This window comes from Sapajus apella, unplaced genomic scaffold (genome assembly GCF_009761245.1).
Source record: "Sapajus apella isolate SASKATOON/1434 unplaced genomic scaffold, GSC_monkey_1.0 scaffold86, whole genome shotgun sequence".
In the NCBI taxonomy this organism is placed as follows: domain Eukaryota; kingdom Metazoa; phylum Chordata; class Mammalia; order Primates; family Cebidae; genus Sapajus; species Sapajus apella.
Window position 1 is genome coordinate 4156564 of NW_022437026.1, and position 24788 is coordinate 4181351.

General features: G+C 48.3%; 2 protein-coding genes across 8 annotated transcripts; both read right to left on the bottom strand.

Moving 5' to 3' along the window:
• Positions 1-519: 519 nt before the first annotated feature.
• On the bottom strand, positions 520-4693 carry TEX52 (testis expressed 52). Of its 2 annotated transcripts, none has more exons than XM_032254474.1 (3): positions 4619-4693; positions 2534-3084; positions 520-994 (listed from the first exon to the last, which is right to left on the bottom strand). In XM_032254474.1, the coding sequence occupies exons 1-3, from the start codon at positions 4688-4690 to the stop codon at positions 700-702; spliced, it is 918 nt and encodes a 305-aa protein (XP_032110365.1). In that variant the 5' UTR covers positions 4691-4693; the 3' UTR covers positions 520-699. The 2 variants fall into 2 exon arrangements, with proteins under 2 accessions (XP_032110365.1, XP_032110366.1); XM_032254475.1 differs by having other exon boundaries at positions 2487-3084.
• A 682-nt stretch (positions 4694-5375) lies between these two features.
• On the bottom strand, positions 5376-24788 carry FOXM1 (forkhead box M1). 6 transcript variants are annotated; one of them, XM_032254477.1, is made up of 9 exons: positions 24534-24788; positions 20275-20823; positions 18331-18482; positions 15793-15984; positions 13797-13925; positions 12731-12775; positions 12084-12153; positions 11722-11897; positions 5376-7382 (listed from the first exon to the last, which is right to left on the bottom strand). In XM_032254477.1, exons 2-9 carry the CDS (start codon positions 20774-20776, stop codon positions 6357-6359), a joined length of 2292 nt encoding a protein of 763 aa, XP_032110368.1. In that variant the 5' UTR covers positions 20777-20823; positions 24534-24788; the 3' UTR covers positions 5376-6356. The 6 variants fall into 6 exon arrangements, with proteins under 6 accessions (XP_032110368.1, XP_032110370.1, XP_032110369.1 ...); XM_032254479.1 differs by having other exon boundaries at positions 18331-18479; positions 24534-24768; XM_032254478.1 differs by having other exon boundaries at positions 12084-12156; positions 18331-18479; positions 24534-24768.

A 24788-nucleotide genomic window follows, 5' to 3' on the forward strand; every position in this document is an offset into this window, starting at 1 on the left:
TACCTTGAAGCTCCACTTTGTTCTACTCTTGTTCCTCTGCTGAGACCTGGTTAGCCTTCCTGGGGCCTGACTCTCCCATTCTCCAGCACCAGCCCTGACCTGACCTCTCCTCCTCCAAACCTGCATGGGGCCCTGCAACTAAGCACAGCTGTGTCTGGTCTTTGTCCAGACATCAAATGGTCCAGGGAGGAGGCAGCATTGTGGTTATTTTTGGCTAAGAGGCTTTCTGTACCCTGCCCAATCCCAGCCTCATTCCTAATGGGTTATGAGAGTGGAAATAGCTTCTTGTTATTCATGTTTCTTACCACATGTCTTCCCCAAACCCAACAGACACACACACACACACACACACACACACCTTCTTCTTCTTCCTTCCCACTTCTCCTCTCCTTGGGAACTGGAGCCCCCCTCCGCCCCCTCCACCCACCCCCCCACCATGCTCCCTGCTCTACCCAGCCTCGTGGCCTCAGTTCTCCCACCTTTGGTGAGAGTCCTCCAAGGAAAACATATAACAATTTAGAGTTTCAGTTCTGTCTCCAATAGCCTGGGTACAGAGGTGGCTTGAGGCTGGAAGGGTGGTGGAGAGGCTGTTCTGTAGAAGCCAGAGTCCTTCTGCTACCCCAGGGCTTCTTGCTGAAGGAGCATTGATTGAGAACACTGGAGCCTGGGGCTCTGGTTCCCACCTATCTGGAGGCCTTTCTAGAAGTGTCCAGGTCTTCTCCTCCTCTTCCTTGCTGGGGTGTTGGGAGCGTGTGCCTTGGAGAGATGGTGGAGGGGTAAGGCAACCCTGTCCTTTATCAGGGTTTGGAAATCTCTTATGAGGTCCTGGCTCAGGGGCGCACTGGGCAGCAAGGCCAGCTTCAGCACCTTCTCCTGGTAGTGAGGCAGAGGGTTCGGGCAGGGCCAGCTCCTGGCGAAATTATTGGGAAACGGGTTTGGCATGAGCTGGAGGCCCTGGGGTTCAAACCTCCCACCATCGGATATGTGCTGGTACCTGTTAGGGGAAGGGTGTGAAGAAAACAGAGAGATCAAAGAAGAGATCCAGGCACAGTGGAGAGACGCAGAAGGGGAAGGGTGATGCCACTATCCACAGCTAGTTAGCCATCAGGCGGCAGGGAATCCCTTCTGTCTCTCCGCCTAATCGGATATTGACCTATGCCAAATGGCCTGCATCTTATGTTTGGGATTAGGCTGGTGACATATGTTGCTCAGCTAGTAAGCCTTCCATCCTTTTCACGTACTGTATTTAATATTATGATCCAGATCCCAATCCATATTCTAACTGTCCTTCAAGTCTCACCATTTCCTCTAATGCAGTGCCAGTGGGAAGATCACAGAACTCAACTCAACTGGGTGACTGCCTCTTCTCAGTAAGCCTGCACTATTGGGTCCAACAGTAGGAAATAGTCTTTATTTATTTATTTATTTTAAACGCAGCTACATAGTAGCAGATTTTCTATGGCTCAACACACTTTGCACCTGGTTCAGCAGATAGTTCTCTGCTGTTCTTGGTTTATGCAGAGGTTCTCAGCCTGGCTGCACCTTAGAATCACCCTGGGAGCTTTTAAACACACCCTACCCAGGCTGCCCCCAAGGTCAGTTAAGTTAGAATCTCCAGAGGGAGGCTCAAACCTCAGCATTTAAAAAAAGAGCCCCTAGGCCGGACATGGTGGCTCACGCCTGTAATCCCAGCACTTTGGGCAGCCAAGGTAGGCAGATCACTTGAGGTCAGGGGTTCGAGACCAGCCTGGCCAACATGGTGAAATCCTGTCTCTACTAAAAATACAAAAATTAGCCAGGCATGGTGGCAGGCACCTGTAGTCCCAGATACTCAGGAGGGTGAGGCAGGAGAATCACTTGAAACTGGGAGGCGGAGGTTGCAATGAGCTGCGATCATGCCACTGTACTCCAGCCTGGGCAAGAGCAAGACTCCGTCTCCAAAAAAAAAAAAAAAAAAAAAAAGAATAACGTCTAACTTCTGTTGAGTTCTTCCACCTATTCACTAGCTCAGTTTATCCTCCCACAGTGAGGTCGGTACCTAAGGATCCCCCTTCCTGGACGGAGCTGAGGCTGGAGAGCCTGGGCACCTCACCACGGGGATGGGGTTGGAACTGTACTCCAAATCTTCGGGCTCCAGCTTTCACTCCAGTTCTTTCCATTACTAACTGACTTCCTTACAACACTTGCTCTGTCTCACACTCGGGGTCCTTTGCACAAGTATCCTTGTTTTGACTGCTCTCTTTGCAAAGCTCTTTGAGGGCAGGCACTGAATCACACTTCTCTGTATCCCCAGTGCCTAGCAGGTGTCACCTGCCTAGCTGTCCCCCCAGATTTTAGTGAAATGTCATGTCTCCATTCTCTGTCCTTCCCTTGTCTCTACCTTATCCTTCCAGCGACACTCAGAAGAGTTTGGTTTACAGATGGCCAGAGGTGGGAAGGGCAGAGTCCCTGGCTAGAAACAGGAACCCGAGAGAGGGAGGGGTCACCTGGGCAGGGCAGGCTGGGTGGGCTCCCTGAGGAGGCACCGTCTTACTTCTTGAAGCTCGCTGGAGGCCAGATGTTGCCCTGGGCATCTAGTGGAGGAGCCCTTGCCTCACTCCTCAACTTGAGCTTCTCCACCTCCTTCAACTCCTTCACTGTCCTGAAAATCACCTGCTTCTTCCTATTCATGTCCACGAACGTGGAATAACAGTGGATGAAGGTCAGGAAGCTGTTTTGTCCCATCCAGGAGGGAGGGGGGATGGGGTGCTCTGCGGGGGGACGTCTGTGCGCCTTGGAGTTGGTCAGCCAGCGCCAGACATTGCTATCGTAGGGCCTGTCAGGCCGGGTGGGGAAGGTGGCAGGCAGACGGCCCACATCGAGCCACGTGTGAAAGCCCCAGGTGTGCTGGTTGGCACCCTTCCAAGGGTGGACGAGCCGCTGCCGCACCTTGGACTTCATATCTGTGCAGGGCGGCAGCTTCAGCGCCAGCTGGTGGTAGGCTTGCCGCGTGAAGCCAGGGAACTCCCAGGACTCACCGGGGAGAAAGAACTCACGCTGAGCCCACGTCTGGGAGGGCAGGAGGTTCTCACTGGCCTGGACCATCTAGGGAGAGACAAAAGGGGGCCTGGGGAAGGTTGTGTGGGCAGGGGCGCAGAAAGGTGGGCGAGGCACTCTGCTCTCCTTCCCAGGCACAGCCTCCTCTAGCCCAGGATTCTCATCAGGACACAGAAGGCCTGGCGGGGTCTCTCTCCTACCCAGCGGAAGTTACAGCTGCTCCGTATAATTCTAATGTATCATTCTCATGATCACTCAGCTTTTGTTCTCTTGCCATTGACCATATTTTGGCTTTGACATCCCATCCTCTGTGTTCAGCTTTCGCTCTTTGCCTTCACCTCCCTCCTCCATTCTGGCGTCCCCACATTCCCACCCAGGAACTGGTGCGCTTTAGAAGTCACATTCAGGCCGGAGGTAATCATGAAGGGAAATGCCCCTAGCATGCCAAGGGGGCAGCCCACCTTCACTTGCTCCTGGTCTTGGTGACATACCAGAAACCTCCTTCCCCAGAAAATAGGGCCAGGTGTTTTCCCATCCCAGACTCCTCTCAATACTCGTTTCTCTGTCATGGACGCTTTCCTCCCACTCCTCATTAAAATGCTAGTATAGAAAACATCTAGAATGGCAGCTCCTTTCCCTTTCTGCACCCTGCCACTGTGAAATAAACAGCAGCAAATGCATATAGACACGTGCTAAATACTTGTACACATCTTATTTAACCCCCACAACTCTATGAGCAAGTATTGCTATTGTGCCCATCTCAAAGATGCAGAAAGCAAGACACAGTGAGGGCAGGTAACTCACGCAGGGTGCTGAGTGCCTGAGTGACAGCTAGGACTTAAGCCCTCTGTCTGTGCTTCTGCTTGACATACCATGCCGTGTGAAATGAAATGGCCTTGGCACAGTGCCTGACTGCAACAAGAAGTGTCTCTCTTTTTTTTTTTTTTCATGAATTTCTCCTCAGAAAAGAAGTGTCTCTTTCAAAATACTCCTCCCTCCTATTCATCCCCAGGACATTTCTTTTTCTTTTCTTTTTTTTGAGGTGGAGTTTTGTTCTTGATGCCCAGGCTGGAGTGCAATGGCACAACGTCTGCCTCCCAGGTTCAAGTGATTCTCCTGCCTCAGCCTCCCGAGCAGCTGAGACTGCAGACCCGTGCCACCATGCTCAGCTAATTTTCTATTTTTAGTAGAGACAGGGTTTTACCATGTTGGTCAGGCTGGTCTCAAACTCTTGACCTCAGGTCATCTGCCCACTTTGACCTCCCAAGGTGCTGGGATTACAGGCGTGAGCCTAGGGACTTTCCTGATTGCAAAAACCCACCTGTTTCTTGGGCTTGGTCCCCTAAGTCATTTCTGTAAGAACATCCCAATGGGTGGGGCTGGGAGATGTGGCACTAGCCAGGCATCTCCTCTCTGTTCTGAGCTCCAGGTTCCCAGTGTCACAGCACAAAAAGGGGAAAACAGCAGAAAATGTATGGGCCAGGCAGTCTGCGCCCCAGGAGAAAGCCTGGCCCACCACAGGGGACAGCCTGTAGCCCCATGGGGTACAAAAAGGTAGGCAGCAGAGATGGCCCACCCCTACCTGCAGGAATGGTTCTTCCACATGAGGTGGGTGACTTGGCCCTCTGAGTGATCTTTGCTGGTTACTGGCCATTCTTCTGGGGTTCAGAGCTAGGAGGATGGCCTTAAGGGGAAGCCCTTTCTGGCACCATTGTTTACTCCTAGGGTTGCTATGGCGATGCTGAGTGGTGACACAGAGGAGTCCCTCTCCTGTTGCTGGAGGCTCTTTTGTCCCTTGGGCCCCTGGCTGCCTTTCAGGTGAGACAGGCAGAGGATAGCGCTCTCTTCAAGTTCTGACTGCAAAAGATGGTAACAGGAGCTGCTGCTGGGCAGAAAGGTAGGGCAGGCTGGCTCCCAGCCTCAGCGTGGGGATGGCAGTTGGAATGAAGCACCTGTATCTGGGGCCATCCTGCCCTAATGTTCAGGGGGCCCTACCCCTTGTGAGCTTTTCTCTTATTAAGGAATACCCAAAAGGCCTAAGTTAACCAGCAGGCCCAGAGGTCTCAAGGAACAGGTTGGAGATGACAGGGAAAAGAGGTCAGCTGTGCAGGACTAGCACTGGGGAAAACTAGCAATCTGTGTTGTGAAATGTGTGTGCCTGTGCAAGGGGCAGGAAGGAGGGGATTCCCTCTCAAGCCCTTTGTGTGCTCCAAGTACTTCTCCGGGTTAACTTGAGGCCTTGCCTCTTCCCTATCACCACTGTCTCCATCAACAACCTCTTCCTTTTCCAACCTCTCCTTGTTCCTTAGGAGTCAGACACCAACAAACCACAGAGCCCAGCATGTCCACCCTGGCTTTTATTGAGTAGGTAGTTACAGTAGTGTTCTCAAGCCGGCTCATACCTGTGAGGTCAGCTGGGGCCTAGGCTGGCTCTTTGCAAAGCTGAGGGGCAAGATAAGGAAGTCAGGCAGGTCAGGGGCCCTTTCAGCCTTCTTAAGCCTCCACCTGAGTTCTTGCCAATGCTAGTCCCCTTGGTATGATTAGGGACATTGTCAGAGAAACATCTAATGGCACACTTCTAGGCACCCACACTCAGCTTCAGTTGCATCCATCCTCCCACCCCAATTTCAACTCTTGACCCAATACAAAAGACCTTTTTAACCAGGATGTCTTCTTGCAGGAAAGCTGACTAGGAAACATGGGGAGGTGGCAGGGAGGGGCAAAAAGGACTCTGGCAAGCAGATCCACTTGTCTGGTGCCTGCAGTAAAGAACCCAAGATCCAGGTGCCTTGGCCTGGAAGAAACCGTGTACTGCAGGTCCTCCCTTCTCTTAGAACTAAAAGCAAGGAAGAGAAGTCAACTGAAACTCCTGGTCATCCTACCCACCTTCTGGCAGTCTCTGGATAATGATATAAGGAAATAAGCTTACATTTATAATTAGAGGATAATTTGGAGAATTTACACTATTTACAAGGGCCACCCTGCAAAGATCAGGGAAGGTGAGAGATTGCTGGGCACAGAATGGGAACAGGCTGGGGAGTTCCTAATCTCTTTTCACCATTGCCTTTGTCGTTCCCACCCTTCAGCTCCTGGGAGGGACAGCAGAGGAATCAGATTCTCTTGGGCAGTATAAGGTCCCAGCAGCAACTAGGGTGTGACTGCTACCTCTGCATAATCAGGCAGCAGGGAGCTAGGAGTAGCAGAACAGTCTCTGCCTGCTGTCCGAACTCAGAGGTGTGGGTGCAGTGAGCCTTGGACTGCCCAGCCACAGGAGCGCCCAGGGTGGTGGACAGCTTGAGCACAAGGGAAAGGGCAGGGCTCTACTGCAGCTCAGGAATGAGTTGGGACCAGTTGATGTTGTCAGGGCCCAGTGGGTCCTCCTCCAGGCCAGGGAAGCTGATGTCCAGCAGAATCTTGCTGAGGCTATCATTCATTGTGTCCAGAACCAGGCCTTCTGTTAGAGAACGATTGGCTGCAAGGCCAGAAACCTGTGGCTCCGGGGAGCCTGGCTTGGGGACTTCCATATCTGAGGGAGAAGAGTTGCCAAAGGGGTCGGAGGCAAGGTCTAAGGGTTCTGAACTGAGGAGCCTTTGCGGTGATTCAAAGGTGGGAACACTTTTCATTGGGGTGGTGCTGAGATCCATCAGCCCCAGGGGGTCAGGCAAGGGGCCAAATGTACCCTGCGGAGTTTGTACTGGGCTGAAATTCAGCCCCCCTACTCTGGCTGGGGGCATAAGTCTCCAGGATTCAGGGGTTCTGGGGAGGACAGATTTGCACGGGGTGGAGGAGATGGGCATTGTTTCCTTAATGGGTGTCTTAAAAGGTCCTCCCTCTTCCTGGGGGTAGCTGAGCTGGGAGGCAGGCTCAGAGGAGTCTGCTGGGAATGGGAGCTCTGCGGCCCAGCGGGAAGTACTGGGCCCCTCTGAGAAGAGCAGCTCCGGCTCATCTACACAGGGAGGCATTAGATGCTGTTTCCTTCGAGACCGGCTCATTTCCCTCCTCTCCCTGTGTTTAATCGCAAGCATTTCCGAGACACACTGGGTTGGGGACCTGAGCCCACTGTAGGACTTCTTGGGTCTTGGGGTGGGAGATTGGGACAAATCCTCCCAGGAGGGAGAAGATTCCTCTTTGAAAGATGGGGCTGGGGAGGGCCACTCTTGCAAGGGAGGGCTCTCCACTTTGATGGGTCTCACTAAGTGTGGTATTTCCTCCCCAGGCTGGATTTCTTCCTCCTTGATGGACTGAACTGGAAGCAAAGGAGACAGTCCTTCTCCAAACAGGAGTTTCTCCTCTTTCACTGGTCCTGCAGAAGGAAGAGGAGCTATCCCCTCCTCAGCTAGCAGTACCTGAAAGGGAAACAGAGACAAGGTGAAAGGGAGCTCTTGCTTCAACCTGCAGTCACCAGACAGGACACGCAAAATCACATATTGCTACTGATCCTCTTTGTGTCGTTTCAAAGTCTTAAAATGCTGAAAACCTGGAGAAAAAAAAAAAAAGTCTTAAAAATCTATTAAATATGAAAATGTCATGTATGCTGAAGTTGGTGGTTAAAAGATGAGAGTATATAGTATGTACTGGCATAATTATAATAGCATTCATCTGAGAGAAAATAAAATTGCATGCCTATCTTATACTGTATACGAAGATTTAACGCATGAAAATTAGAATCTTAGGCTGCTCTGATGGTATCAGGAAGGGACGTTATTGTCACTAAAGTTGGTACACAATCCCCCCAACTGCTAAATTTGACTGGCTTAAAAAAAAAAGAAAACCTTAAAACCATACAATCCTGTAAGAGGATCTAGGAGACTACATATACAATCTGAAGGTGGAGTGACCTTCTTAACCAAGACTGGAAACTCAGAAGCTGTAAAAGAGAAGAGAGACATTTGACTACATAAAAATTTAAAATTTTACTCTGGCAAGAGGTACCATAAACAAAGTTAAGAAATAAACAATGCCTGTAATCCCAGTACTTTGGGACACTGAGGTCAGTTTGAGACCAGCCTGAGCAACATAGTGAGATTCCATCTCTACAAAAAAAAAAAAGTTTTTTATTTAGCTGCATGTGGTAGCATGCACCTGTAGTCCCAGCTACTTGGGAGGCTGAGGTGGGAGGATCACTTGAGCCCAGGAGGTCAAGGAAGGATGCAGTGAGCCATGTACCACTGCACTCCAGACTGGGCAATATAGCAAGACTCTGTCTATAAATAAAATTTAAAAAAAGAAAAGAAATAAATAATAGAGGTAGAAAAATATCTTCGGCGTAAAAGAAGGTTATTATTTTAACAACAAAGAGCTCTCACAGTGGGCTGGCAGGGTGGCTCATGCCTGTATTCCCAGCACTTTGGGAGGCCGAGGCAGGCAGATCACCTGAGATCAGGAGTTTAAGACCAGCCTGAAAAAAAAAAAAAAGACCAGCCTGGCCAACATGACGAAACCCCGTCTTTACTAAAAATACAAAAAATTAGCTGGGCATGGTGGCCTGCTCCTCTAATCCCAGCTACTTGGGAGGCTGTGGCAGGAGAATTGCTTGAACCTGAGAGGCAGAGGTTGCAGTGAGCCAAGATCAAACCATTGCACTCCAGCCTGGGGGACAAGAATGAAACTCTGTCTCAGAAAGAAAAAAAAGATTAGCAGGGTGTGTTGGCGCACACCTGTAATCCCAGCTACTTGGGAGGCTGAGGCACAAGAACTGCTTGAACCCGGGAGGCGGAGGTTGCAGTGAGTCAAGATCACACCACTGCACTCCAGCCTGGGCGACAGAGCAAGACTCTGTCTCAAAAAAAAAAAAAAAAAAAAAAGAGCTCTCACACATTGATAACAAAACCTGAAAAATGGGCAATGTCCATAAATAAGAAATTCATATAGAGGACAATTTCAAGTCACCAAATATATATAATGACAAGGTGCTCAGACTTACTGATAAACAAAGAAAGATAAAATTAAACAAGAGGGTAATGGGTGCACCAAAATCTCAGAGACCACCACTAAAGAACTTAACTCATGTAACCAAACACCACCTGTTCCCCAAAAACCTATGGAAATAAAAAATTTTAAAATAAATAAAACATTTAAAAAATTAAACAAGAAGATATAACCTATACTCATTAGATTGGCAAATATTAAACAGACAAATAGTACCAATTTCTGGCAAAGATACAGATCTTATCATATATTGCTGGTTTAAACATGACTTATCACAGCTTTTTTTGTAAAGCAATATAGCAATATTTAGTAGAATTTAAAATACATTCTCACCTAGCAATCTCATGTCTGGAACTCTATCCCAGAGAAATGAAAGCACTAGTAAGACAGATCCTTGGAAACATATTTATTGCAATATCATTCGACAAAAATTGAGAAACAGAATGTGTTTACAAACGTGGAGTGGCTGGAAAATTTATGGTATAACCATATCATGGAATATTATGGACATCAGAAAATAATGAATTAGAACTATGCCAAGTGATGTGGAAGAATTTCCATGAAGTATTGTTGAGTTAAAAAGAGACATGTAGAGAAGTACATACAACATGATCACATTTTCAATGTTCTATGTGTTATATGTGTACATATAAAATGGCTATTGCTATACACGTATAACTAAGAGCGTGGATAAAATATGCTCTTAGTTATACATGTATAAAGCATATTAAATTAGCAACATGTTATCTCAGAAGTAGAGGTGATGAGGGTAAAGGTAGGGTGCAAAGGGGAGCCAAAAAGGAGAGGGAAAAAGAAAACCACTGCACTAAAACCAAAACAAGTGTACATGCTACAACCACATTAATGCATTTATGCTAAATTATGTATGCTTTGTATAACTGTGTAATATATTTATTTATTTATAATTTATAATTAAAGAAAATTTTTCTTTTAGAGACAGGGCCTCATTCTGTTGCCTAAGCTGGAGTGCAGTGGCACGATTATAGCTCATTGCAGCCTCCAACTCCGGAGCTCAACTAATCAATCTCCCAAGTGGCTGGGACAACAGGTACATATAAAAATGCCTGGCTAATTAAAAAAATTTTTTTTGGCCGGGCGCGGTGGCTCAAGCCTGTAATCCCAGCACTTTGGGAGGCCGAGGCGGGTGGATCACGAGGTCAAGAGATCGAGACCATCCTGGTCAACACGGTGAAACCCCGTCTCTACTAAAAATACAAAAAAAGTTAGCTGGACATGGTGGCGCGTGCCTGTAATCCCAGCTACTCAGGAGGCTGAGGCAGGAGAATTGCCTGAACCCAGGAGGCGGAGGTTGCGGTGAGCTGAGATCGCGCCATTGCACTCCAACCTGGGTAACATGAGTGAAACTCCGTCTCAAAAAAAAAAAAAAATTTTTTTTGTTGTTAGAGACAGGGTCTTGCTTTGCTGCCCAGGCTGGTCTTGAATTCCTGGCCTCAAGCAAGCCTCCTGCCTTGGCCTCCCAAAATGCTAAGATTACAGGTGTGAGCCACTGTGCATGGCCTAAAATATTTTATAAAAAAAAAATTTTCCTAATCTGGAAAAAAAAAATTTAAAAAATAAATAAATAAAAGCAAACCCAAGTGGCTCTAAACTCTAGAGTCTTCGTGAGTCTTCCATCTACCTGAAGGGGAATGGGGAAGCCCTTCAGTTTGGCTTGGTTCCATCTCCCTGAAGGGGACTGGGGAAGCCCTTACTCACAAAACTCTTGAACAGCCTTAGGTGCAGATTTGATAGCTGATTCAAGTTTGCTCTGAACTTACCCTTCTCGCCTTTCCCTCAAGCTAGACCAGTGACACTCAAGCAGGGGTGATTCTTTCCCCACCAGGGGACATTTGGCAATGTCTGGAAGCATTTAATTGTCACACCTGGTGGGTGCTACTGGCATCTAGTGGGGAAACCAAGGGATGCTGCTCAACACCCTTTAATGCACAGGACAGTCCCCTCCATGCCCAACAAAGAATTCTGCGGCTGTAAACATTAATAGGACTTACCTGAGAAACCCTGAGCTAGTCTGACCCAGTCACTCTACTACTGGCAGGTACAAACTCCATTTCCTGCCTCCATGGCACATTGCCCATTAGCATGCTCTCTCCACACCTGTTTGCTTACCCAAATCTACGTTTTTTTTCTCCCTTTTTCGAGACAGGGTCTCACTCTGTTGCCCAGGCTGGAGTGCAGTGGTGTAAACAGGGCACACTGCAGCCTCAACCTCCTGGGCTCAAGTGATCCTTCTGCCTCAGCCTTCTGAGTAGCTGGGACCACAGGCATGTAATACCACCCTGGCTAATTTTTTTTGCATTTATAGCAGAGACTAGGGTCTCGCTATGTTGCCCAGGCTGGTCTTGAACTCCTGCCCTCAAGCAATATTGCCGCCTCAGGCTCCCAAAGTGTCGGGATCACAAGTGTGAGCCACAGCATCCAGCCTCAAATCCACTTCTTTCTAAGGCTACCTCCCTAGCCCATCTACCACAATCACCCTTGTCTGAATTCTTACCAACTCATCAGGTACTTATGGGCCTTCTGACACCACTTATGTTGTAATCCAAATACCTTTTAGCTTTTCTAATGATATTACATTTCCCTATGTTTTTATGCCTTGTCTACCCAACTAGATTTATAAGCTCTTGAGGAACACTTATCAGAGTGCTTTGCAAACTGGAGGTCCAACATTTTTCATTGGCCAGAATCTCTCTTTAGAGTAAAACAGAAAACACCCACCTTGGGGGCAATGCGGACTCGCTTGCTATGGCGGGCGAGCTCTGAGCTCATGAGGGAAGCCGCCAGCGGCAATGGCACCTTCACCGAGGGCTGCAACACCAGTGACTGGTTCACCGGGAACTGGATAGGCACCAGGTACGAGCTGACCCGTGGTAGTAGTGGCTTCATCTTCCGCCCTAGGAGGAAACAGGAGAGATCAGGAGCAGGGGGGAATGGAGTCCACCCCTTCTCAGCCCCAGGAGCTTTGCTCTGCTTCTCTGGGCTCAGATCCCTTTGAGGTGGGAACAGAATCCTGGAGTCTGGTTCCCTAAAGATGCCCCCAGAACAAGGACCAGGCCTGAGACCCGCTCTCCCATACTAACGTGTGCCCAGGGGGAGTTCAGTTTTGATGGTCACGTTCCGGCGGAGCTCTGGATTGGGTCGTTTCTGCTGCTGCTTGTGGCAGATGGGGAGAGAAAAAAAGCCTGTGTTAATAAGGTAAGGAGCGGGCGGCGAAACCCCACCGGCTGCTCTGGTGGCGTATGCTTGAGTTAACCGACAGCCCAGAGAGAGGAGGCCAACCTGAGGGGATGGTCGCAGGTGAGCAGTCTCCAAAGCTGTGGTTAGTGGGTGGCCTAAGACACATGATGGCAGAGTGGAACTACTGCCTCACCCACATGTCCTCAATACCCTTGGAGGATGCCAGAGCAGGTAGCTATACACGTGGCAAAGAAAAGCCAGGCACCAAAGTGAGCAAACGAACTGCCACCCGTGGGGCTGGGGCCACACGCTTGTGGCTGCTGCAGCACGTTCCCCTGCTGTGCCCCGCTCTGCTCAATGCGCCCTTGTGATGCCCGTGGGAGAGGAAGGAAGTGTGCCTGAGCCTCAGAGTTTTCTGCTTCTAGGGCTGGCAGTCACATGGCTATAGACTCCCTTCCCCGTGTCACATCTTGTCTCCATCCACTAAAGCCATGCTGAGCAGTGAAAGGAAAACAAGGCCAAGCCCGGAGCCAGAGGGAAAGAACCTTACTGATTCCAAGTGCTCGGGCAATTGTGGAGATCCTGGATCCAGTGGCTGGTGGCGGCCAGGCATTGTGGGAGAGAAATGAGATGAAGTTACCACCAATATGGGTATCTGACCAGAGTGGGAAAAACACCTATTCCTGACTGATGACAAAAGACACCCTGGACAACTGTCCCTCCCAGGAGAATGATTACAGCTACCAGCAGTCTTGTGGGCACTCTGAAATACCAAAATAGCTTCTTTCTGAAAAGATGTTCTGGTAGCTCAGCTTCTGATCTCCAGCCTAAGGAAGGGCTGTTTTTTTTTTTTTTTTTTTTTTTTTTTTTTTTTTTTTTTTTTTTTTTGAGACGGAGTTTCACTCATGTTACCCAGGCTGGAGTGCAATGGCGCGATCTCGGCTCACCACAACCTCCGCCTCCTGGGTTCAGGCAATTCTCCTGCCTCAGCCTCCTGAGTAGCTGGGATTACAGGCACGCACCACCATGCCCAGCTAATTTTTTTTTTTGTATTTTTAGTAGAGACGGGGTTTCACCATGTTGACCAGGATGGTCTCGATCTCTTGACCTCGTGATCCACCCGCCTCGGCCTCTCAAAGTGCTGGGATTACAGGCTTGAGCCACCTCGCCCGGCCTAGGAAGGGCTTTTTTAGAGCAAGCTTTCCCAGACTTTCTTGTAAGAATCACCTGAGATGCTTGCTAAAAATACAAATTTTTGGGCCCATCCCAGGAGCACTCAATCAAGAGCCGCAAGAGAGGGGTGTGGGAAGCTGTGTTTTAACAATGTCCCAGGCAATTCTCATTCACAGGGAAGTTAGGAAAACACTGTCCTTGGAAGCCCTATCTGTTGGATCAGGACAGCCCTCCCCTCTCTTTGCTCTGGTTTGGCACAAAGATGTGTCATTTGGTATTTGTCAACTAAATTCAGCAGGTTTTGTGCAAGTCACTGCTTGGCTGGCTGGCTTCTAACTCTCCCCTGATCAAATGAAAGCATCACTAGGAGAACTTGTTTCCTTTTAAGATGGCGATGATGACCTCCAACTTAGGCCCTATTTAGAGGAAAGCAGGGCACTCACCTTAAACACCTGGTCTAATGTCAAGTAGCGGTTGGCACTGGGGTGAATGGTCCAGAAGGAGACCTTGCCATTGGCGGATGTCTCCCGGACGAACATGTCATGCAGGGAAAGGTTGTGGCGGATGGAGTTCTGGAAGAAGAGCAAGACAACTGGTTATCAGCCACTTTAGCCTACTTTAGATTCAGACACATCACCCTTCACAGGGGGAAACCAGCCTCAGGCCCCTCCCACTGTGCTCAGCATAGGCTTCGTCTGGTGTCTTTGCAGCCCTGCCTCTTGGCAACTCTCCTGACACTCCACACCACAGAGCGATCACCCTCAGCCCATAAACCCACCTATTCTATGGAATAAAGACTGACGACAACCTCACATTTGGTAAAGAAAAGACCTGGATAGCTGTCAGAAGCCAGAAAAGCAGAGTGAGACCTGGCAAATACAGCAAAACCCCGTCTCTACCAAACATATAGTTAGCTGGGCTTGGTGATGCACCCACGTAATCCTAGCTACTCGGGAGGCTGAGGCAGGAGAATCACTTGAACCTGGGAGGCAGAGGTTGCAGTGAGCTGAGATCATGCTACTGCACTCCAGCCTGGGTGACAGAGTGAGGCCCTGTCCCAAACAAAGAAGCAAAAAAAGAAACTAGGAAATTAAGGCTGGGTGTGGTCACAGTGCATTGGGAGGCCAAGGCAGGAGCAGTACTTGAGACTAGGAGTTCAGAGCAACCTGGGCAACTGCCTCTCAAAAAAAAAAAAATTAGCCAACTGTGGTGCTGCGCTTGTTATCCCAGCTACTTTGGAGGCTGAGGAGGGAAGAGCTTGAGCCCAGGAGGCTGAGGCTGCAGTGAGAATGAGCCAAAAGGCAACAGAGTGATACCCTGTCTCAAAAAAAATGCAAAAAACTAGGAAAGTAAGCTGATGTAAGGGAGTGAAGTTAAGAGTTCTATCATGAGGGGCCAGGTGTGGTGGCTCATGCCTGTAATCCCAGCACTTTGGGAGGCGAGGTGGGCGATTCATTTGAGGTTGGGAGTTTGAGACCAGCCTGACCAACATGGTGAAAACCCATCTCTACTAAAAATACAAAAAAATTAGCCGGGCATGGTGGTGCATGCCTGTAGTCCCAGCTACTCAGGAGGCTGAGGCAGGAGAATCGCTTGAACCTGGAAGATGGAGGTTGCAGTGACCTGATATCGTGCCACTGCACTCCAGCCTGGGTGACAGAAAAAATCCGTCTCAAAAAAAAAAAAAAAAAAAAAAAAAAAAAAAAAAAAAGAAAGAAAGTTCTACCATGAGGAAAACAAAAACAAAGCACACTTGGCTTGGAATTGAGCACCCATCAGAAGACCTCATTTGTGGCTCTGACACTGACCAACTGCATGAGCTACGCTGACTCCTAGGCATCTGTTTCCATGGATGAAGTGAAAGGAAAACCCCAGCCCATTAGAAATGGTATGTGATGCTATCGGAGGTGACATCTTGGGTCATGAGGCTCACAGACAGCATTCTTTTTTGTTTTTACATTTTATTTTTATTTTTTTTAAAGACGGGGTTTCACCATGTTAGTCAGGCTGGTCTTGAACTCCTGACCTCAGGTGATCCACCCGCCTTGGCCCCCAAAGTGTTTGGATTACAGGCGTGAGCCACCGCGCCCGGCTGCATTCTTTTTTGTTAATCAAGACATTTTCATAAAACAACTTTACCACTCTAGCTGCTGGTATCTAGGACTGCTGCTGAGTGTAGCAAAAAGTGGGCTTGAGTGCTACATTGAAGACTCTCCATGAACTTTAGGTAGTAACAGATGAAGTGGGTAAAGAGCTCTTTTTAATGATTTTGCCTGAATTCAATAAGATTGAGTCACAGCCCAAAAGCTGCATTTGTGTTTATCGTTCTAGCATCCTTTGCACTTAACTGCTGTCCCAGATACAAACTGCGGCACAGCACTGGAGACAAGACTGTCAGGCCGGACTGACCTTGATTTTGGTTGCACTGGGACATATTACCTTCCAGCCTGGCTTGGCAATGTGTTTAAAATAGGGAAAGTGGTCCTCAATCCAAGTATAGATGTCTTTCAAGGTCATGCGCTTCCTCTCAGTGCTGTTGATGGCAAATTGTATCATGGCCATGTAAGAATAAGGTGGCCGCTCAGACACAGAGTTCTGCCAGGATGCTGATGGTCTCGAAGGCTCCTCAACCTGAGGGTTATGAAAAAGTGAATGACATGACAGAGTTCATGAGAACTATCCCCAACCCAAACCACCGAAGAACATCTCCTAGAGAAAGCTTTATTCCATAGGACTGTACTAGAAACAAACTCATCTTAGAACACTGTTTCATAGAATAAAATCTTAGGGCTGGGAAGGATCTTGGAGATGATCTAGCCTAGTAGCCTAGACCCTGGCCAATAAGAAACTGGTTCTGTCATTATTCATTTTGTTGAATCTGGAGAAAATCCAGTCCTTTCCTGTTGAAATTTCTCATGTAAGTTTGAGTGTGTACTTGATACTCAAAGCATTGATGTTACTCTAACACCATGCCCATTTTTCAGACTTGTGGGTCAAGAAACCTAGGTCTTAGTCCCATTTTCATTCCTGATGTGTTGTGAATACACCCATCTCATTTCTTTTTTCTTTTTCTTTTTTTTAAAGACAGGGCTTAACCATGTTGGTCAGGCTGGTCTTGAACTCCTGACCTCAGGTGATCCACCTGCCTCAGCCTCCTAGAGTGTTGGGATTACAGGCATGAGCCACTGTGACTGGCTGGGATTTTTTTGTTTTCAGTATTTTTAGTAGAGACAGGGTTTTGCTATGTTGCCCAGGATGGCCTAGAACTCCCGAGCTCAAGTAATCTGCCTACCTTGGCCTCCCACAGTACTGGGATTACAGTTCTGAGCCACTGTGCCTGGTCCCATTTACATTTTTTAAAATTGAGATCTAACTTTCTAAAGTACACAATTGTATGTACATAGCACAATTAATACATTTTCACTTTTTTTTTTTTTTGGAGACAGCGTTTTGCTTGTTGCCCAGGCTGATGTGCAATGGCACGATCTCAGCTCACTGCAACCTCTGCCTCCTGGGTTTAAGCAATTCTCCTGCCTCAGCCTCCAGAGTAGCTGGGATTACAGGCATACCCCACCACGCCTGGCTAGTTTTATACTTTTAGTAGAGATGGGGTTTCTCTGTATTGGTCAGGCTGGTCTTGAACTCCAATGTCAGGTGATCCGCCTGCCTCAGCCTCCCAAAGTGCTGGGATTACAGGCGTGAGCCACAGTGCCTGTCCAGATTTTAACTTTTAAAGATTGTTGAGCTGGAGAATATTATCCTATGCTATTTAATGCAGGAACAGAAAACCAAACACTGCATGTTCTCACTTATAAGTAGGAGCTAAACACTGAGCACACATGGACACGAAGAAGGGAACAACAGACACCAGGGCCTACTTGAGGGTCGAGGGTGGGAGGAGGTGGAGGGTGAGAAGGTAGAAAAACTACCTAGCAGGTACCTAGCAGGTGCTCACTACCTGGGTGACAAAATCATTTGTACACCAAACCCCAGTGACACACAATATATCCATGTAACAAAACTGCACATGTACCCCCGACCCTAAAATAAAAGTTGAGGAAAAAAGAAAATAAATGCTATTGAATGTATGATTAACAGGTATATACAATAGAATCTAGATGTGTTATATTGGTAACTGTGGAAAAAACAAACCAACCAACCCAGACTACACAATTAGGTTAGATCAATTTTGACTGCTGGGGAAGTATTTAAAATTCATGTGTAGGCCATACCTGTAATCCTAGCACTTTGGGAAGCTGAGGCAGGCGGATCACTATAGCCCAGGAGTTTGAAATCAGCCTGGGCAACATGGAGAAACCCCGTCTCTACAAAAAATACAGAAATTAGGTGGGCATGTGGTATGAACCTGAGTCTCAGCTACTCAGAAAACTGAGGTGGGAAGATCAATTGAGCCCGGGAGGTTGAGGTTGCAGAGAGCCGCCATCACACCATTGTACTCCAGCCTGGGCAACAGAGCAAGACCCTGTCTCAAAAAATATATATATACATTAAAAATATATATATATATATATATATATATAATATACACACACACACACACACACACAACTATATATACAACTTTATCTGCTATTAATATTGTATCTTCTAATAAAATTACCTTATTATATTATATTCAATTCATACTGTTGGGAGGCACCTTTAAAGTCCAAGTGGATTCCCAAAGTGACGACCTCTTAATCATTTCCTGAATGAATACCTACTAAGGGCAGAATACTAATCTTAGTGCTGGTTGGAATACAGTGACCAAGGGAATCTGCCCTCAAGGAAATTTCAGACTGAGGAGAAAAGATCCCAGGCAGAAGAATAGCTCAAAAGTTATACAGAATAGAATGAAGTGGAGAGCTAATACCAGAACTTGGAAATTCTGGTTCATCAGGCCACTTGATCCATTTTTCTTCCTAGGAATTCCCTGCACTAGTTCTGATTTCTTTAGTGAGGGACAGAACAGTTCACCTTAACCTGTCTCTGCTCCAGGTGACAATTCTCCTTTTCCTCCATCTCTTGCTTGATGCTGCAGGAGCCCAGTCCATCAGAATTCATGTTTTGAAGCCACGGGATGTTGGAGAGGCTATTGTTGATAGTGCAGCTTGCTGCCTCACCACCTGCTAGAGGGAAAATAATCCAACACCCAACTTAGCTGCCTCATCAGATGCCCAGTATGCCCATCAGAATTTAGCAGGCTGGGTGCAGTGGCTCATGCCTGTAATCCCAGCACTTTGGGAGGCCAAGGCGGATGGACCACCTGAGGTCAGGAGTTCAAGACCAGTCTGGCCAACATGGTGAAACGCTGTCTTAAAAATACAAAAAATTGGCCGGGCGCGGTGGCTCACGCCTGTAATCCCAGCACTTTGGGAGGCCGAGGCGGGTGGATCACGAGGTCAAGAGATCAAGACCATTCTGGTCAACATGGTGAAACCCCGTCTCTGCTAAAACTACAAAAAATTAGCTGGGCATGGTGGCACGTGCCTGTAATCCCAGCTACTCAGGAGGCTGAGGCAGGAGAATTGCCTGAACCCAGGAGGCGGAGGTTGCGGTGAGCCGAGATCGCGCCACAAGAGCAAAACTCCGTCTCAAAACAAACAAAAAAAAAAAATACAAAAAATTAGCTGGGCGTGGTGGTGGGTACCTGTAGTCCCAGCTACTTGGGAGGCTGAGGTAGGAGAATCACTTGAACCTGGGAGGTGGAGATTGCAGTGAGCTGAGATTGCGCCATTATACTCCAGCCTGGGCAACAAGAGCAAAACTGTTCCAAGGAAAAAAAAAAAAAAAAAAACAAGGAAAATGAGATCGGGCACTGTGGCTCATGCCTCTAATCCCAGCACTTTGAGAGGTCTATGTGGTTGGCTCCATTGAGCTCAGGAGTTCGAGACCAGCCTGGGCAACATAGTGAGACCCCTTCTTTATTTTTTGAGACCCCTTCTTAATAAAAAAAGAATAACAACTTTTTTTTTTAATAGAAAAGTTTTTTTTGTTTGTTTTTTTTTTAGACAGAGTCTTGCTCTGTCCCCCAGGTTGGAGTGCAATGCTGTAATCTCGGCTCACTGCAATCTCCGCCTTCTGGGTTCAAGCGATTCTCTTGCCTCAGCCTCCCAAGTAGCTGGGATTATAGGTACCTGCCACCATGCCCGGTTAATGTTTTACATTTTTAGTAGAGACGGAGTTTCACCATGTTGGCCAGGCTGGTCTCAGGTGGGCCACTCCTGACCTCAGGTGATCCACCTGCCTCGACCTCCCAAAGTGCTGGGATTATAGGCATGAGCCACCTCACCAGGCCAAGATTTTTTTTAAAGAAAGGAAAAGGATTTTTACTTTCTTTTGGGTCAATGGAAAGGATAAACAGAAATAATAAATCCTTTTCCAACATAATGAAAGCAATAGAAATGCTAAATTATAATTCGAACCCTTTCAACAGTGCCCAAAGGAGCTGGGTCAAGATTTCAGGATGAAGACAACACTTTCATTGGCTCAGGCTAGATGCCTGATTATTTTGTTTTTGATTTTTTTAAGACAGAGTCTTGTTCTGTCACCCAGGATTGAGTGCAGTGGTGGATCTCTGCTCACTGCAGCCTCCTCTTCCTGGCCTGGGCAACATAGTGAGGCAATTCTCCTGCCTCAGCCCCCAGAGTAGCTGGGACTACAGGTGTACGCCACCACCCTAAGCTAAGCTTCTTGTATTTTTAGTAGAGACGGGTTTCACCATGTTGGCCAGGCTAGTCTCGAGCTACTGACCTCAAGTGATCCACCCGCCTCGGCCTCCCAAAGTGCTGGGATTACAGGCGTGAGCCACCATGCTCGGCCAGATGCCTGACAGTTGCAAGCATCAAGACAGACTACAGACCTTGCCACTAGAGAGGAAAGGCTGGGCTCCCTCACCCCTTTGCCTGGAAGACCACATACCACGGCTTTCCTGTTTCTGCCCACAAAGAGCTCCAGGTGGTCTAGGAAGATTTATATCCGTAGTTGCAGGTTTTGGTCCCAAGGTCTCCATGGTCACTTCTGTCCTTTTGGCATCACAGCTGGTTTGGATTTGAGGCTGGAGTCTTGGAGTCTGAGTTGGGGCTCCCCCACAGCTGATAAGGATGAATTTGTTGGGCCCACTACTGCCACTCTCTTTTCCCTTGGCAGTCAGTGCCGTGATGATGCTGTGGATATTGGCATTGTTGGGGATGGCCACTACTTGGGTGTTGGGCATGGTGGGGTGGTTGATAATCTTGATCCCAGCTGGAAACTTGCAAGAGCTGGACTCTGCCACTTCCTTGGAGGCCTGTGCTTGACTAGGCTCCTGTTGGGCAGGGGATCTCTTAGGTTCCTCCTCTGATGTTTCACTTGGGCCATTTTGAACAGGAAGGGGCAGCCGCCGTCTCTTGAGAATCAATGGCCGACGGGGGCTGGTTTTCATTATGAATCGGTGTTTTCACTCTCCATTGAGAATCACAAGTGTGGACCCTGGAAAATGCAAAGAGCAGCAAGATGTCAGAGATTTTTTTAGGCTGAGAAGAGGTTCTTTAAGAGAAAGGTGCTCCTCTTCCTATGACCAGGAACATGAGCTCAAAGGCAGAGGTGAATGCTCCATGGACTTTTGTAAAGACCTCAGATAAGAAGGAGATAATAATTGCTAAAATTACAGCAGACAGAAGCAATTCAAAGGGCAAAAATGGGACTGGGTTGGAGATAGCCAAAGATCTCCTTCTTGAAGCTTCAGAATATTTGGCTACAGAAATGGATGGGACAGCTACAAAAATGTGGAAATTGCCTACTATAATATAAATAGATAACTTGCTATGACTGTCCGGACAGCAATGGAAGATGCTAGAATAGAGAGCATATGGTAATTAGGAGTCCTGACAAAACTCTGATCCCATAATCCATTCTAAGATAAAGCCTTTTAATTTTTTTTTTTTGAGACAGAGTCTGTCTTTGTCACCCAGGCTGGAGTGCAATGGCACCATCTCAGCTCATTGCAACCTCCACCTCCTGGGTTCAAGCGATTCTCATGCCTCAGCCTCCCAAGTAGCTGGGATTACAGGCACCCACCACCATGCCTGGCTAATTTTTGTATTTTTAGTAGAGACAGGGTTTCACCACGTTGCTCAGGCTGGTCTGAAACTCCTGACCTCAGGTGACAGACTCAGCTCAGCCTCCCAAAGTGCTGGGATTACAGGCGTGAGCCAGGTGCCCAGCCAGGCCTTTTAATTTTTGTGTTACTTTGTAAATAGGACCAGTGCAACAGAATCAGGGAAGAAAGGCAGACTGTACTATTGCCACACCACTGGCAAAATCATCTCCTAGTTTACAAGACCTCACATAAAATGGAAACCTCTACTGAAGGCTCATGTAAAGTTGTGCAGCTTGTGCACTGAACAACTCTAGAGAGTGACATTTATTTCTCAGGCTATTATACTTGCTCGAATTTTAAAAGAATATGTTTTCTGGCCGGGTGCAGTGGCTCACGCCTGTAATCCCAGCACTTTGGGAGGCCGAGGCGGGTGGATCACGAGGTCAAGAGATCGAGACCATCCTGGTCAACATGGTGAAACCCCGTCTCTACTAAAAAAATACAAAAAAAAATTAGCTGGGCATGGTGGCGCGTGCCTGTAGTCCCGGCTACTCAGGAGGCTGAGGCAGGAGAATTGCCTGAACCCAGGAGGCGGAGGTTGCGGTGAGCCGATATCGCGCCATTGCACTCCAGCCTGGGCAACAAGAGCGAAACTCCGTCTCAAAAAAAAAAAAAAAAAAGGAATATGTTTTCTTTTACAATTTGTGCTATATTTATCCAGTGGCATTTTAGTACTTGCACGTGGCTACATATATCATACATATAACTTTCTAAGCCTGCCACTTCATTAATTTCTTTTCTAGAACTAAGACTATAATCCCTGCCTCCTCACTACCAGAATGTACTATCATCAATACACTAAGGTGGTTCTGAAATGCTAACAGTGTAGCCTTTTTGTTTTTAAGCCTTTCATTTTTTTTTTTTTTTTGAGACAGAGTTTTGCTCTTGTCACCCAGGCAGGAATTTAACGATGCGATCTCAGCTCAATGAAACCTCCGCCTGCCTCCCAGGTTCAAGTGATTCTCCTGCCTCAGCCTCCTAAGTAGCTGCGATTACAGGCGTACACCAACACACCGGCCAATTTTTTTTTTTTAAGTAGAGACGGGGTTTCACCACGTTGGCCAGGTTGGTCTTGAACTCCTCAGGCGATCCACCCACCTTAGCCTCCCAAAGTGCTGGGATTACAGGTGTGAGCCACTGTACCCAGCCTTTCTTTTTTATTTTATTTTTTTGAGATGGAGTCTCGCTCTGTTGCCAAGGCTGGAGTGCAGTGATGACATCTCGGCTCACTGCAACCTCTGCCTCCCGGGTTCAAACGATTCTCCTGCCTCAGCCTGAGCAGCTGGGATTACAGGCGCCCACCACCACGTCCAGCTAATTTTTGTATTTTTAGTAGAGACACTGTTTCGCCATGTTGGCCAGGCTGGTCTGGAACTCCTGACCTCAGGTGATCTACCCACCTCAGCCTCCCGAAGAGCTGAGACTACAGGTGTGAACCACCACACCCAGCCCGAATTTTAAAATTTTTTTGAGATGTTGTTTTGCTCTTGCTGCCCAGGCTGGAGTGCAATGGCGCGTCTTGGATCACTGCAACCTTCACCTTCCCAGATTCAAGTAATTCTCCTGCCTCAGCCTCCCAAGTAGCTGGGATTATAGGTGTGCACCAGCATGCCTGGCTAATTTTGTATTTTTAGTAGAGATGGGGTTTCACCATGTTGGTCAGGCTGGTCTCAAACTCCTGACCTCAAACTTCTGCCCACCTCAGCCTTCCAAAGTGCTTGCATTACAGGTGTGAGCCACCGTGCCCAGCCCTTTGCTGATTTTAATAGATACATGGAATATTCTACTATTAAGCAAACTTGTATAATTCTATTTCATGGAACTTTCGGAGACAGAGGAATGGCTGTTCTCTTTTTTTTTTTTTTTTTTTTTTGAGACAGAGTTTTGCTGTGTTGCCAGGCTCCAGGCTGGAGTGCAGTGGTGCGATCTTGGCTCACTGCAACCTCCACCTCCTGGGTTCAAGCAATTCTTCTGCCTCAGCCTCCTGAGCAGCTGGGACCACAGGCGTGCGCCACCATGCCCAGCTAATTTTTGTATTTTTTAGTAGAGATGAGGTTTCACCATGTTGGCCAGGATGGGCTCGATATCCTGCCCTTGTGATCTGCCTGCCTCAGCCTCCCAAAGTGCTGGGATTACAGGCCTGAACCACCGCACCCGGCCCTGGCTGTCTCTTTTTTAGGACACTTGTTGTCTCCCTGAAAAGCAACTGCACTTTTTTGACATTTGCCGTCTGCATAGAGTTCACAGGCCCTCCACACCTCTATCTTCAAATCTGTTTTACTTTCACCTCATATCTTTCCAGGCCTCCCTCTCCGCATCAATCAGTAGATACTGTCTTTTTCCACAGGATATCTAAGTCTTAAGTTTCTCTTCTACTTCCTAACCAATCTCTTACTATTATTGCCGAAATTTTCTTTCTTCTTCTTTTTTTTTTTTTTAAAAGAGGGGTTTCACCATGTTGGTCAGGCTGGTCTTGAACTCCCGACCTCAGGTGATCCACCTGCCTTGGCCTCCATATTGCCGACATTTTCTTGCCCGGGAAACCTCCAGAGTGGCTCCTCTGACCCATCCCGGACATCCCGAGCGGGAAAATCTTGCTACATTCTCAAGAACCAGGAGAAGGGTCCTAGCCAAAGGGTAAGATGGAGGCAGTGTTGCCTAGCGGTGAGAGAGCCTGGGGGCAGGGGATTGTGTACGCAGGTTGGTCTTTGACTCAATGTCGTACAAGCTCAGTCTTCATCTCAGCCACAGTCGGCCTAAGTAAGAAAGTAGGTCACCCCAGCCCTCCCGAGGCTGTGCGCAGGGTGCAGAGGTCAGACTTCAGGGAAGTCCAAGGGGCGCTTTAAGTAGTGAGAAGGCCAAGGCCAGGAGGGTGGATGCAGAAAAAAATTGCACCCGGGCTCAGACCTTCCCGTGTGGCCCAAACCTCCACTCGTGGCCCGTGCCCTGCTGCTAGACGCCCTGACCCCCGCACCCGGAGGCCTTGCTCCCCGCCTGTGCCCAGGCCAGGCCTGGGACTCCATTCCTGCCTCCCGCTCACCTCCAGACTGCAGTCGCCGCCGCCGTTGGGCCGTGGCTCCGAAGGCGGGCTCCGGGCTCCTCCAACCTGGGGGCCGAGCCCGGACCCCGGACGGGGACTCGCGCCGGACCGGCCGGGTCCCCGGCGGTGCGGGCGGGGTGGGAACCCCGGGGGATCCCGGGAAGGGAGGGGGTCCCGGGCCGGGGCCGGGGGTGGGGTCTGGCACCGGAGCTTTCAGTTTGTTCCGCTGTTTGAAACTGGCGCCGGCGGAGCGTT

Coding starts and splice junctions, on each gene's coding strand:
- FOXM1 (XM_032254476.1), bottom strand. CDS start 20,776: ATGAAAACCAGCCCCCGTCGGCCATTGATTCTCAAGAGACGGCGGCTG. Junction 15,985..18,330: donor TGGAGCAGAGACAGGTTAAG/GTGAACTGTTCT, acceptor CATAACCCTCAG/GTTGAGGAGCCTTCGAGACC. Junction 11,898..12,083: donor TGAACTCCCCCTGGGCACAC/GTTAGTATGGGA, acceptor GTTTCCTCCTAG/GGCGGAAGATGAAGCCACTA.
- TEX52 (XM_032254474.1), bottom strand. CDS start 4,690: ATGGCCAGTAACCAGCAAAGATCACTCAGAGGGCCAAGTCACCCACCT. Junction 3,085..4,618: donor TGGAAGAACCATTCCTGCAG/GTAGGGGTGGGC, acceptor GTCTCTCCCTAG/ATGGTCCAGGCCAGTGAGAA. Junction 995..2,533: donor CCTCCAGCGAGCTTCAAGAA/GTAAGACGGTGC, acceptor TTCCCCTAACAG/GTACCAGCACATATCCGATG.